General features: G+C 38.3%; 1 protein-coding gene across 1 annotated transcript in view; it reads right to left on the bottom strand.

The window, feature by feature from the left end:
• Positions 1-13,765, bottom strand: part of LOC126416119 (ATP-binding cassette sub-family G member 1-like) — a 379,097-nt gene that overhangs the window by 24,953 nt on the left and 340,379 nt on the right. The window contains exon 9 of the mRNA XM_050083643.1: positions 13,485-13,653. Within this exon, the coding sequence (XP_049939600.1) occupies positions 13,485-13,653 (169 nt within the window). The remainder of the gene's footprint in view (positions 1-13,484; positions 13,654-13,765) is intronic.

Genomic DNA, 13,765 nt, shown 5'->3' with positions numbered 1-13,765 from the left:
CAGGGAAGTAATGAGCTTAGTAACTGACATTTTGTTTGTTATGTTAAGGGGATACGGAATCGGATTTTGGGTTAAAAAATCGAATTTTTTTTTATTGGCGTATTATATTCTGCCATGTTTCCTCTTTAAAATGACGTATCATACATAGCTCTACTACAATTATAACTATTTTATTTTTATATATTTGTGAGATCGGGTATTGCGCTTTAGTTATACACGTCTCTCGTGGCTGACCATGAACTTTTTGGCAGTACCTTTAAAGTGACATGAATTCAAATATCCCGGTTTCCAGCGACTACTTATACACTAGTTGCCCGAAAATGTTTCTCTCTGGTTTCCTCAAGTTACTCTTTGACTTTGTGGCGGGACTGTTTTGTAAACAGTGTGATATAAGAAAGTAGTTGTTGTTGAGTTATTTCGTATTTAGTGCTTCATTTTTCGCAGTGAAAATGCCTAGAGCTAAAGCAAAAGTATTTAAAAAGCGTGTGAACTGGCAAAAGAAAAGAAATAATGATTCATTAGCAAAGCAAAGCAGTTCATCATCATCACTGTTGGAAAATGTGAATCCACTTATTACTGATTTGCCGAACGAACTTACACCAAATGAAAACAGTGCTTCTCATAAAAAACTAAGAGATTTGGAAGAGAAATATAATTTACTTGATAGAGGGAATGAAGTTTTTGAACTCATTGATACGAATATATTGTGTGAAGCTCTTGAAAACAGTTTGTGCTGCAAAAAATGTCATGGAAACGTTTCTCTGAAAGTAGAATCCCATGTTGGCCTGGCTGCCCAGTTTAATTTAATATGCAGTGTTTGTAAATACAGCTGTAAGTTTCCAAGTTCGGTTTCAGTAACTGTAAATAATGGATACAAGAAAACTGAACTTTATAGTGTAAATATTAGGTTAGTTTATGGATTGCGAGCAATTGGTAAGGGCAAAGCAGCTGGTGATATGCTATGTGGTGTTCTAAATCTTCCAAGTGCACCTTCAAAGTTTGAAGCTTACAATTATGTACTAGGATCTGCAGTTGAAGATGTAGCACAGAAGTCAATGCAGGTTGCTGTGGAAGAAGCAGTGGAAGAAAATGACGGCAGTCGTGACCTCACAGTGGCGTTTGATGGCACGTGGCAGAAAAGGGGCCACACCTCCAACAATGGTGTTGTAACAGCAACTAGTGTTGATACTGGCAAGGTTATTGATGTTGCAATAATGTCTAAATACTGTAGGTGCACAGGCAGGCTGAAAAATGAACACAGTGATGACTGTATTGCTAATTATTATGGTAGTAGTGGTGGCATGGAGGTTGCTGGGGTGAAGAAAATTTTTCATCGCTCTTCACAGTGGTATAATGTTCGCTATGTCAAATATCTGGGAGATGGTGACTCTAAAGCATTCAAAGAAGTTTTGGAAAGCAAACCATATGGGAACAGTGTAAATATAAGCAAACTTGAATGTATAGGACATGTGCAGAAGAGAATGGGTGCCAGGCTGAGAAGGTTAAAATCAGTTATGAAAGGGAAAAAACTAGATGATGGGAAAACCTTGGATGGCAGAGGAAGATTGACTGATTCCATAATAGACCACATTCAGAACTGCTATGGCCTTGCAATCAGGCAAAATACAGGCAATCTTGAAGAAATGAGGAGAGCTATATGGGCTTTATATTTCCACACCGCATCCACGGATGAGCATCCACAACATGGTTTGTGCCCCAAAGGTGAAAACAGCTGGTGTAAATACAATAGGGGACTAACAACAGGAGAGAAATACATTCACCACCACAGTCTACCATCAGCCATCATGGCAGAAATAAAGCCCATTTTCAGAGATCTGGCTGACAGAAGTCTTCTGATGAAATGTCTTCACGGAAAAACGCAGAACCCCAACGAGTGCTTGAATAGTGTGATATGGCATCGTCTCCCAAAAACAGTGTTTGTCGGAATTAATACACTACATTTTGGTGTGTATGATGCTGTGGCAACCTTCAATCTTGGAAATATAACTAAATGCCAGGTCCTTCAAAAGTTGGGTATGTGTGTTGGTTCCCGTACGGTACGTGCTATGTTCTTTTTAGATCAGCACAGACTAAGGCATGCTGATAATATAATCAAGACATTAGTGAAAAAAGCAAGACAGGTGCAGAGGGGTGCCAAAAGAAGACTTGAAGATGATTATGAAGACTGTGAAGGGGGTATTAGCTACGGATCAGGAATGTTTTAATCTTCTTTCTCCGTTTCCCGTAAGTTTACTTTTTACTTCATCTAGGAACATTATCTCAGGTACTGGTCAACCTAGAAGTCTGAAATTTTTATGACGTAGTGACATAGGTCCCTATTACATACTGAAACAACGATTTTTTAATTACTTGATTTACAAAAGACTTAGGGGTGATAGTCTAGTAAAAAGCGATGGAAAAAATTTACTTAAAAATAAATGTACAATATCTCTGTAAGAAAATACTTTGACAATAAACTGTTGTTTCAGTATTGTTGTAACATATGAATGCACATACAGTAAAATTTTTACCTCTCTGTCTCCAGTAGTTTGTGAGAAAATGTTCCCTATAGTAGGCATATATTAACATTGCGGGGATAGGTGATTCCGTATCCCCTTAATAGGATAAAGTCTGCATATACTAGAATCTGTTACCATAGAGTGTGGTTCTGTAGAGTCATTTTTTGTGTGTAACGAGTAATGCAGGTGCTTATTTCTTAGCTAATGGAATAATGAGGTATAATAATGTGATGATGAAATAATGAAGTAGTAATGAGAGATAATGAAAAGTGTATTAGATAGTGTATTAATGATTAGCAAGCCTGTCTTTGCAGTATGGGTAATTTCTGAGAATGCACTCTCCCTAGTTAACAAGGTTAGGATTGGAAGGATATAATGGGATTAACAGACATGTATGAGTAATGTAATGCGAACTGAATACAGGCATTTCTTGTTACAGTGAAAATCTGTTGGAGTTAGGTGAAATTTGGTACTGTTTATGTAAATCACGACAATGAAACTAAAAAGTTGACTGTAAGATTAATTTTTTGAAGAGTATTAGATACATTCTGCTGCATATTTGGTTTTAAATGCTGCTGGAAATTGCTATTTGTGTTCCAGATAATGATTGGCTTGGGGTAATGATACATTGAAGGAAAAATATTTCTGCTGAGTGACTAGTAACAGTAATTCAAAAGTAATGTGAATATTCTGACAAGGGTGGATAATTTAATTACATTTTAGGAAATTTCATGAGAATATAATTTTCTGATTGAGAGACGTTAGTAACCCAGTTTGAGTGAAAAATGTAATTATTTTATTTGAAACAGCTTCCATTACTTTAATTTAATTTAACTAGTAATTATGTAATGGTATAGTGATCATGGTTTTGTTCTCCTTATAACAGGGGAAGTTAGGGTAAACTGGACCTATTTTTTCTTCCCTTGAGATCTTAGTTAAAGAATGGTTCTTTTTAAAACTTTTATTCATGAATCTGGAGTGAAACACATACAAAAACTATATGCACTTTCATTTTTGTATTATCTCAGAGTTTTTACAGAACTAGAAGAACTTTGATCCTACTTTGAGACCATGTAACCCCAGTGGCTGGTTTAACTGAACCATTTATCAGTTTCCACCTGACCTCTCAGTTAAATAAATGAATTGCAGGACCCTAAAACAAAAATGTAGTGGAAGAACATTAGTAACAATGCTAAATACACGTTTATAAATATATTAATGGAAAAATTGTGGAAATAACAAATAATGCACTATGAATTTAGCAATGTAAATCTAGAACAAAACCCTGTTTCCATAATGAGTGGTTGTACTGTGTATTGAGTTGGATAGTTTGCCTATTATTTAATTTGAAGCAACAAAAGTATCATCATCTTTTAAAGATTCAAATTCTGTAGTAGAAACAACTCTAATAAAACACTGTACTTGCAACCATCACTGTACATTTCAAAGACTTGGGGAACGTGATAGTCCCCTTCACCAGTGTTTCACCATTTCATCAACACTTGTGTACAAGTCAGTATTAGATGAATCAATGTACTGCACATAATCAGCATCTTGAGAGTTGCTGCTGCTCTACTCCAGTACTGTCATTTGACTTCATTGAATGTATGCTTCTTTGGCTACTGCTTTGATAGTCTGTCTTTTGCCACTGCACCTAACTCTTGTTTAAACTGGTGTACTGGTAAGGACAACTGATTCCCATTTCTTTCTACCTCTTTTTGTTTAAGTTGCACCATTATTAGAATATGGTTAAACATGCTAGGATGTGTAATTTCTGGTTGCCGATCTTGTCTGACGTCCAATATTCTCCACATTGTCATCTGCATGTTTGCTTGCATCTTCTGCCAGTGAGTCACTGTCTGTTTGTTACTGAATTAGTCTATCCATAGCATTTGATGACAAAAGTCTTGGTTAGTAAATATGTTTGAATTAAAAGAATCAGTACCATTGACACTAAAGTCTTTCAAGATGTTGGAGAAAGTAAAGGCCAAAGGCTATGCAACACCTACAAGGCTGCCATATGGTAATTCTGGGGACACTAGCAGATGTTCCCATGAAGTTGTTCATTATATTCATTCTACAACAACTTTCTGGGGTTAATCAAACTTGTCTATCTTATGTCAAACTTCATCGGACCATTTAATGCCACCTTCACTTTATCAAAAATCTTCAGAGTAGTAGGAAAATGGCTCCATGCACAATTTATATTTCATGGAGTATCATAAAGCAATAAATACTTTAAGTTAACTCAAAGAAACAAAATTGTGTTCTATTGGTTATTAAAATTTTAGGAGAATTTATTAGATGCAAGGAAACATTATGGTTACCACTGGATTTCACATTTTTGTATATATCAGCAAACTTAGATAACTTGCAGTAGCCCCATAGATACAAATAGTACTTCTAACCTAAGAAAACAATTTTATCATATGAAAAAAATAATTTTCCTCCTTTTACTGTTAATTAATGTGCGGTCCAATTAACCCAACCTCCCCTCTGTAAAATGTGTGTTTGGTCATTTGAAATATTAGATTGGGTTTCTGGCTTTTGAGTTCAATGATGTATGACAGTGATTCGAGTTAAAGTACAGGAGTACATGGAAGAGATTCCATTCTTTTTATATTACCTTTTATTAGTAAAACATTCTGATGGTTTATATCTTTGAAAAATGAAACATTTTCTTGTAGGTTTACTTGTAGTACTTATCTGTGTACTAAAGTGGTAATTATCTGTATACTAAAGTAAAATTTTTTTTTGGCTTCCCATGTACAATGACAGATGATAACTACTTCCCAGGACACTGGTGAAACTGGAGTATATGGGGGCGACCATTTGGACCTATAAAACGCATGGACCCGACTTCAGCTAAGTGGAACAGTGACAACTGTAATTATGTAAGCAGAAATCAGTGAAATGACTGGAAAATGAGGAATTCTTTCCTCCTGCAACGGGAAAAAATGTTATATTGTCAAATTGTTTTGCTCTTCATGCTGTATAACTCTGATTTTACAGGAACAAACTTTTTATGTTGAAATTTGTTTTTCTTTATGCTATATGGATTTGTATTTGAATATGGTTTATATGGTTTTAATGTTTGTAATCCTTTGTATTAGAGGCTTATGGCCAGTTTAAGTAACCAAAATATTTTTTATGTGTAGTAAACTATTTTGCAAGAGGCAGGTATCTGTTTATGCCAACTTTTTTAAATAAATATCTTTATGGTGTTATTTATATAACATGTGCACAGTACTTAAAATTCTGATTAATTAACTCAGAACTTAGATACCTTGACTTTGTTATCCATCACATTCTTTTGGTGAATTAGAAGCAGTTGGTGTAATTAGTTTACCTACATGCCAACTAACTGCAAATACCATTAATTTTTAACTTCTTTATCACTGTTCCTGTGCTAACTTTCAAATAAAGTAGATCAAAAATATATGTAAATAAGTGTCTAGACAGCTAATGCTGGAAATTTGAGGCCTGGGATGGGGTCTGTCTGTCATGAACACATGCATTCCAGTCTGTGTCAGTTGGCATCCCACAAGTGGCAGATGACCACAAACACCATTGGCCTTCCTCCCAACCAACACATCACGGAAAGGGAGGCAGCCATCTTTCTCCACCTCCATTATGAAATGAATATTCAGGTTGACTGAATTAATGTGTTCTAAATTGCCACTCAAATTCTCACTGTGTTGCAAAATCACAAAAGTATCACCTACATATCTCAAGAAACACGCAGGTTTTCATGACTCTGTCTCCAAGTCACATGCTTTGAATTCTTTGACAAATGAACTGACAACAACAGGCTTCCCATTGCAACTTCATCTTTATGCTCATAGTACTGGTCTTTGAATAAAAATTAAGTTGAAGTCAATACATGTTCAAATAGGTTTGTTAACTCAACACCAAACATAACCTTATACAGAAAGGATTTGTAAAAGGACTGGTCATATTTTTCAAAAATATGATGTTAAATGTGGTTTCCAACCATAATCTAAGGTTTGATACCTTTAGGATTCATAAAAGATTACCTTCATTTGCATAAGGCAGATATTTCTTGCAGATGTGGTATGTCATATTGGTCAGACCATCAGGACTGTGAAGGACCTATGCACTGAGCATAAGCATCACACATGCTTACAACAGCTGGGAAAATCTGCTACTGTATAACATTGTCTTGGCATGGGCATCCTGTGGACCTCAACAACACAGAGATCTACATCTACATCCATACTCCGCAAGCCACCTGACGGTGTGTGGCGGAGGGTACCCTGAGTACCTCTATCGGTTCTCCCTTCTATTCCAGTCTCGTATTGTTCGTGGAAAGAAGGATTGTTGGTATGCTTCTGTGTGGGCTCTAATCTCTCTGATTTTATCCTCATGGTCTCTTCGTGAGATATGCGTAGGAGGGAGCAATATACTGCTTGACTCTTCGGTGAAGGTATGTTCTCAAAACTTTAACAAAAGCCCGTACCGAGCTACTGAGCATCTCTCCTGCAGAGTCTTCCACTGCAGTTTATCTATTATCTCCGTAATGCTTTCGTGATTACTAAATGATCCTGTAACGAAGTGCGCTGCTCTCCGTTGGATCTTCTCTATCTCTTCTATCAACCCTATCTGGTACGGATCCCACACTGCTGAGCAGTATTCAAGCAGTGGGGGAACAAGCGTACTGTAACCTACTTCCTTTGTTTTCGGATTGCATTTCCTTAGAATTCTTCCAATGAATCTCAGTTTGGCACCTGCTTTACCGACGATCAACTTTATATGATCATTCCCTTTGAAATCACTCCTAATGCGTACTCCCAGATAATTTATGGAATTAACTGCTTCCAGTTGCTGACCTGCTATTTTGTAGCTAAATGATAAGGGATCTATCTTTCTATGTATTTGCAGCACATTACACTTGTCTACATTGAAATTGAATTGCCATTCCCTGCACCATGCGTCAATTCGCTGCAGATCCTCCTGCATTTCAGTACAATTTTCCATTGTTACAATCTCTCGATACACCACAGCATCATCTGAAAAAAGCCTCAGTGAACTTACGTTGTCATCCACAAGGTCATTTATGTATATTGTGAATAGCAATGGTCCTATGACACTCCCCTTCAGCACACCTGAAATCACTCTTACTTCGGAAGACTTCTCTCCATTGAGAATGACATGCTGCATTCTGTTATCTAGGAACTCTTCAATCCAGTCACACAATTGGTCTGATAGTCCATATGCTCTTACTTTGTTCATTAAATGACTGTGGGGAACTGTATCGAATGCCTTGCGGAAGTCAAGCCCTCTGAGTCTTGTGGACGAATAGCGTGAGCTGGGTTTCACACGATCGTCTTTTTCGAAACACATGCTGATTCCTACAGAGTAGCTTTCTAGTCTCCACAAAAGTCATTATACTCGAACATAATACATGTTCCAAAATTCTACAACTGATCGACGTTAGAGATATAGGTCTATAGTTCTGCACATCTGTTCGACGTCCCTTCTTGAAAACGGGGATGACCTGTGCCCTTTTCCAATCCTTTGAAATGCTATGCTCTTCTAGAGGCCTACGGTACACTGCTGCAAGAAGGGAGGCAAGTTCCTTCACGTACTCTGTGTAAAATCGAACTGGTATCCCATCAGGTCCAGGGGCCTTTCCTCTTTTGAGTGATTTTAAAAAGCTGTGAAACAGCTTTGGAAAAAGACATTTAGTATTTCGGCCTTTAGTCTGTCATCCTCTGTTTCAGTACCATTTTGGTCACAGAGTGTCTGGACATTTTGTTTTGATCCACCTACCACTTTGACATAAGACCAAAATTTCTTAGGATTTTCTGCCAAGCCAGTACATAGAACTTTAATTTTGAATTCATTGAACGCCTCTCACATAGCCCTCCTCACACTACATTTCACTTCGCATAATTTTTGTTTGTCTGGAAGGCTTTGGCTATGTTTATGTTTGCTGTGAAATTCCCTTTGCTTCTGCAGCAGTTTTATAACATGGTTGTTGTACCACGGTGGTTCTTTTCCATCTCTTACGATCTTGCTTGACACATACTCATTTAACGCATATTGTACGATGGTTTTGAACTTTGTCCACTGATCCTCAACACTATCTGTACTTGAGACAAAACTTTTGTGTTTAGCCATCAGGTACTCTGTAATCTGCTTATTGTCACTTTTGATAAACAAAAAAAATCTTCCTACCTTTTTTAATATTTCTAATTACGGCTGAAATCAGTGTTGCAGTAACCGCTTTATGATCGCTGATTCCCTGTTCTGCGTTAACTGTTTCAAATAGTTCAGGTCTGTTTGTCACCAGACAGAGACTCGTGTGTGTGTGCACATGCACATGCGCTATCATTCTGTAAATTCCCCAAATACTGATGTTTAAATCCTCTTGTGCAGCACTTCCTTTCTGCAGTTTTGCTTAGAAAATGACAGGATGTACACCTGTTGAAATATCAGCAGTTGTTGAAGATGTCACCTGGCTGCATTCCTGTAAGTTATTTGAACACTGTACACACCAGGAGAAACTTGGGTTCCCATAAAGTTTTCATCACTCTTGCACATTTTATGACTCACATTACATATTTTATATAGTTTTTATTTCATTTTATCAACATTTTCAGGTTATTTTAATGATAATTTTCCAGGTATTTTAGGTCATTAATTCTGGCACCTGCAAATACAGATCTTTTTCATATTTGTAAACTGTTTGAGTTCTCGCTAGGAACAATTTCCCCCTGTCCCACGTCCACCAGCCCCCTTCCCCAGTCCACAGACCCTGCAGCACCCATCATGCTCCATAAGGGAAGGTGTATGACAGTCAAATGATGCTGTGTTCACACAATTCTTCTGTGTGTATGATTTCTTAAACAAAAATTTTAAAAAATCGCCTTTCCTTTTGATATCCTCTACTGCCACAACAGACTGGCAATGACTGATTGGATACAAGACTTTTACCTGTTTAGAAATTTTACATAAGACTAGAATTTTCTTGAGTTCTCAGCAAGATCTTCCACTAAGGTATGACTGTGGTAGTTGTTGTATGCTTCATGCTTTTGTATTTCTACCCGTCCACAAATCTCTACTAAATTTTTCCTGTTGTCATTTGTGCATTCTGTTATGAACCAAGAGTACAACAGTCTTTTCTTCCTCATCATTTCACAAATTTTGTTATTAATCATGGTGGTTCCTTGGGGTCCTCACTGTCCTTGATCCACATACTCAGCACATGCTTCTCCTGTGCATGATTTACATTCCATTCAAATTTTGCACATTATTCCTCCATGTGCATTATAATGGAACAAAATGAAATCCATTCCTTGTCTGAGATGCTAACATCTGCTTATGTGCTCTTTCTACCAAAAATGCTCTCCTAGCCTTCTTGATGGATTTATTACCTACAATAACCATTGTTGTTAAGAACATACTGAAATCACTAATCCCTTTCACTATACTGACGCCCTCAATGAGGTCAGGCCTGTTTGTAGCTACAAGGTCTCAAAAATATGTGCATTGTTAACTAGATGCTCAAGACAGTTTTCAGAAAATCTGTTTGACAGCACTTCACAAGCCTGCCGGTTGGTACCTTCTGTAATGTATCCACAGACATCCCAGTCTGTAATTGATATTTTAAAGTCACCTCCAGCTAACACTGTCTGATGTCACTATTCCCATGTCACTGAGAATAGAGTTTGTTTGAATGACAAACTATCACAGCTGAATTGGGTTGATAGTAAAAACATCCAGTAATCAACTTCATTTCACCTCGACCCGTTATACATGATCAGATAACTTCACAGTCATGCTCAAAATTGAACCTCAATAGAGACAATACTTTTGCTGACTACAATGAACACTCCCTCTTCTACAGCATCTAATCTGCCTCTCCAAAATACATTTCATGACCCACTAAACATTTCAGAGCTTTCTACTTTGGGTTTCAGGCACTTATCAGTCCCAAAAATAGTTCAAAAGTAGCAAATTTCCCAGAGGGCATTAAATTCAAGAACTTTGGTTTGAATACTTTGACAATTTACTGCTAAAATTTTGACAAAGTGTCTTTACTCTGAATACAGTCTGATTTCTCTCTCTGAGTGTCACATGACTTGTGCTCATCAGAGATCCTCAAAGTACTGCCTAGCCTTCTCTACAGTGCATATTCTTTTTGTGCTCTTTGTGCTCTTCTGCATCCTGTGGCAGTGACAATTCTACCAGTCCTGGTCACCCTGTGGCAATGACCATTCCACCAGCTCTGCTCACTCTCCGGCCATGTTCTTGCCACACTGCCACAGTGACGGCTTTCGCTGCCTGTTGGTCTCCCTCCATTCATTTGTTCCGAGGCTTCAACACACACTGTGATGACAGCCTTCCCACCAACCCAGGGCCCCTTCAATGTGTGTGCTCCATTGCCCATTACACTGACGACCTCCCCACTGGTTCCTGGCCTCTCAACGGCCACTTATTTCTCTTACCCTTGCACATTCAGTGCTGATCTTTCTGACACACTGATCTCTTCTCTCATTTCGTCTTTTCCTTTTCCATGCCATTTCTCCACCTTCAGTGCTACACTTACATGAATTAATGCAAACCCTCCTCCCTCCCTCCCTATTCTCTACACTTGCACAGCTGGTGACCACTATTCAGAGGTTTATCAGCAACTGCCAATACCACTCATATTGTTGGGACCATCTACTCTTGACATCACATTGCTTTGAGCCCCATCTTCTTGCATGACCACTACTCCATGACTGTTAGTGCATTGTATGGTATTCTCTAAATCTCTTGGATTTTCTCTTTGCAGCACCCACTTCACAACCTCAGCTTCAGGATTCCAGGGACCGGGTTGCGATCACATTGGACTCCCTACTTTCTGTGACCTCCCACATTGCCCAAGAAAGCTCAACAGCAGGATCAGTGGCCATTATTGGGCTGGTTTCATCAGATTCTCAAGGGGTTTCATCAGATTCTCAAGGGGGAGGGGTGTGCTATATGAGCCATACCTTGACTAACTTATGCTTCTAGCACAGTGTTTTCACCCTGCAGATTGTTTACCCTTGGCCCACAGGTGTCTCCTCCAGACACTACTTACAAATACTGCTAGGACATTATGTATTGTGGGCATGATACTGCATGCAAACAGTCTATTGATACACCAATTGTTACAGGCACCATCTGGGGGGTGGGGGGGGGGCAGCAGCCATACTTCCAAGCAGCATGCAAATCAGAAAACCAGCAGCACTAGTATCAAGGAAACAAGTACCATCTATGCACCAGATGGTCATGGATATACTTCTGCCTTCTGGATACTTAAGGCAAATCACAGCCTCCAGCAGCAGTAAATTGCTCACTCATTTCAAAGCCAGGATGTTGCTCTACAGCCAGTCAGGAAGATGTTTTCCTTGGAAATGGTATCCTGACACTGAACTTTGTTTCCTTTAATTCCCAGGTGATCATGAATGATCTTTCAGTTGTTCTTGGAGCTAAACATATTTGTAAAGTGTAAGTGCATAAAGTGTTCTTAAATTCATCCTGGGAATCATCATTTAATACATGGCGCATCACCTGCAATGGGTCTTAACAATGATGACCTAGATAAAACCAGGATTTAACAGTAAATATTTTTGGATTAAAGGAGACCACTTACCAAAAGTAGAAGCATTGAATTATCAATAGGTGTACACTAAAAGAATGGAAACTTGCTAACTTTCAGAGTAATTCTGTATTGATCTAGAACAAAACACACGCACACACACACACACACACACACACACACACACACACACACACACACACACACACATGCCCCTATGTGGTGTCAGATGGACAAACAGTGCTGGTGCTGCATTTCCTCAGATGGACTGGTTGTGGTGGGGACTGTGTTGGATGGGTGAGGTTGGGTGGGCAGAGAGGGAGGGATGTGGAGGGAGAGGGGGAGAGAGAGAGAGGGGGGGGGGGGAGAGGGAGAGGGAGAGAGAGAGAGAGGGGGGGGAGAAGGAGAGAGAGAGAGAGAGAGAGAGAGTGGGGAGGGGGGGGATAGGAGCCAAGAGGAGCTGTCACCATATAAGGTCATAGGCATGTGTGTGGGTGGGTGTGTGTTACTCAGGCTCGAAAAAGGATAACTCTAAAAGCTAGCAAGTTTCCTTTCTTTCTGTGTATGCCTATCAATGACTCAACACTTCTGGTCTTCTAAAAAAAATGAAGTAATATTTTATGTCATATATACTATGACAAAATTACATCAGATTAATATCTTACTGATGCTAAGCAGACATATGATAGCAGTGCAGCTATGTGAAGTTATAAAAGATATGGGAACTGTTGCCTAAATAGTCTGATCATATGCAAAGTACAATTGCTTTATCATGTAAAGAGAATTTCACTCAAGTAGAACTGTTTCTTGAAGGTGTTTGTCATTGTCTATTTTCTGTTAATGTAAACATGCTTACTTTCACTGGTAGCGTATATGTTTTTACATGCTTATTGTTGTGTCAAACTATTTAGTTGTCTAACATGCATAAAAAACTAAAGAAATAAATGTGAAAATGCCATGGTCTTAGCAGGGTGTAGAAGAGAAGACCATCAGTCTCTTCTTCAAGTAAGGACTTAAAATCAAATTTTATTTATCAGTAACTGAATGATAAAGATACTGCAAAACAGGGAGTTCTGAAACACAAATAGGTTAATGTGCTGATTTTATTATCTTTGTAACTGCTGCATTCTGGTGTACATAAAGTTTGATTTACTGCATTGCTAAGCAAATGTGCAGAAGTTGGAGGTTCAGAGACAGCTAGTAGGTAACTTCCATTACAAGTCTAGCACAGAAGGAGAGACATACATATGTAAAAGCTGATTGAAAAATTTACTGCGCAGATGAAAAACATGCTATTTTGTTTACAGGAAAGGTTAATGCAGATTGTAAACATTATTTTCCCTGCTGAAAAATTAAAATGTAAATATACTGACACAAAATTGCTGGTGGGAGTATCTGGCAACAACATGCCATTACAAGAGATGTGGCCATGAAGTTGAGATGAACCAATGCACTGTCACCTCTATTGCCAGAGTGGAGGAATACCATTCCTGTTGTGAGACCAGTAGTGAGATACGTTGCAAGCATTGTCATGAGTAATGACTGAAAACAAAAATTAAAACAACATATATAATAAAAAGTGTTTACACTAGGAACACTTAAGAAATAACAAAAAATTGTTACTGTAAATTGTTATCTCCTGTATTATCTTTGA

The sequence above is a fragment of the Schistocerca serialis genome, chromosome 8 (genome assembly GCF_023864345.2).
Source record: "Schistocerca serialis cubense isolate TAMUIC-IGC-003099 chromosome 8, iqSchSeri2.2, whole genome shotgun sequence".
Lineage (NCBI taxonomy): Eukaryota > Metazoa > Arthropoda > Insecta > Orthoptera > Acrididae > Schistocerca > Schistocerca serialis.
This window is presented reverse-complemented; position numbering and strand designations above follow the sequence as displayed.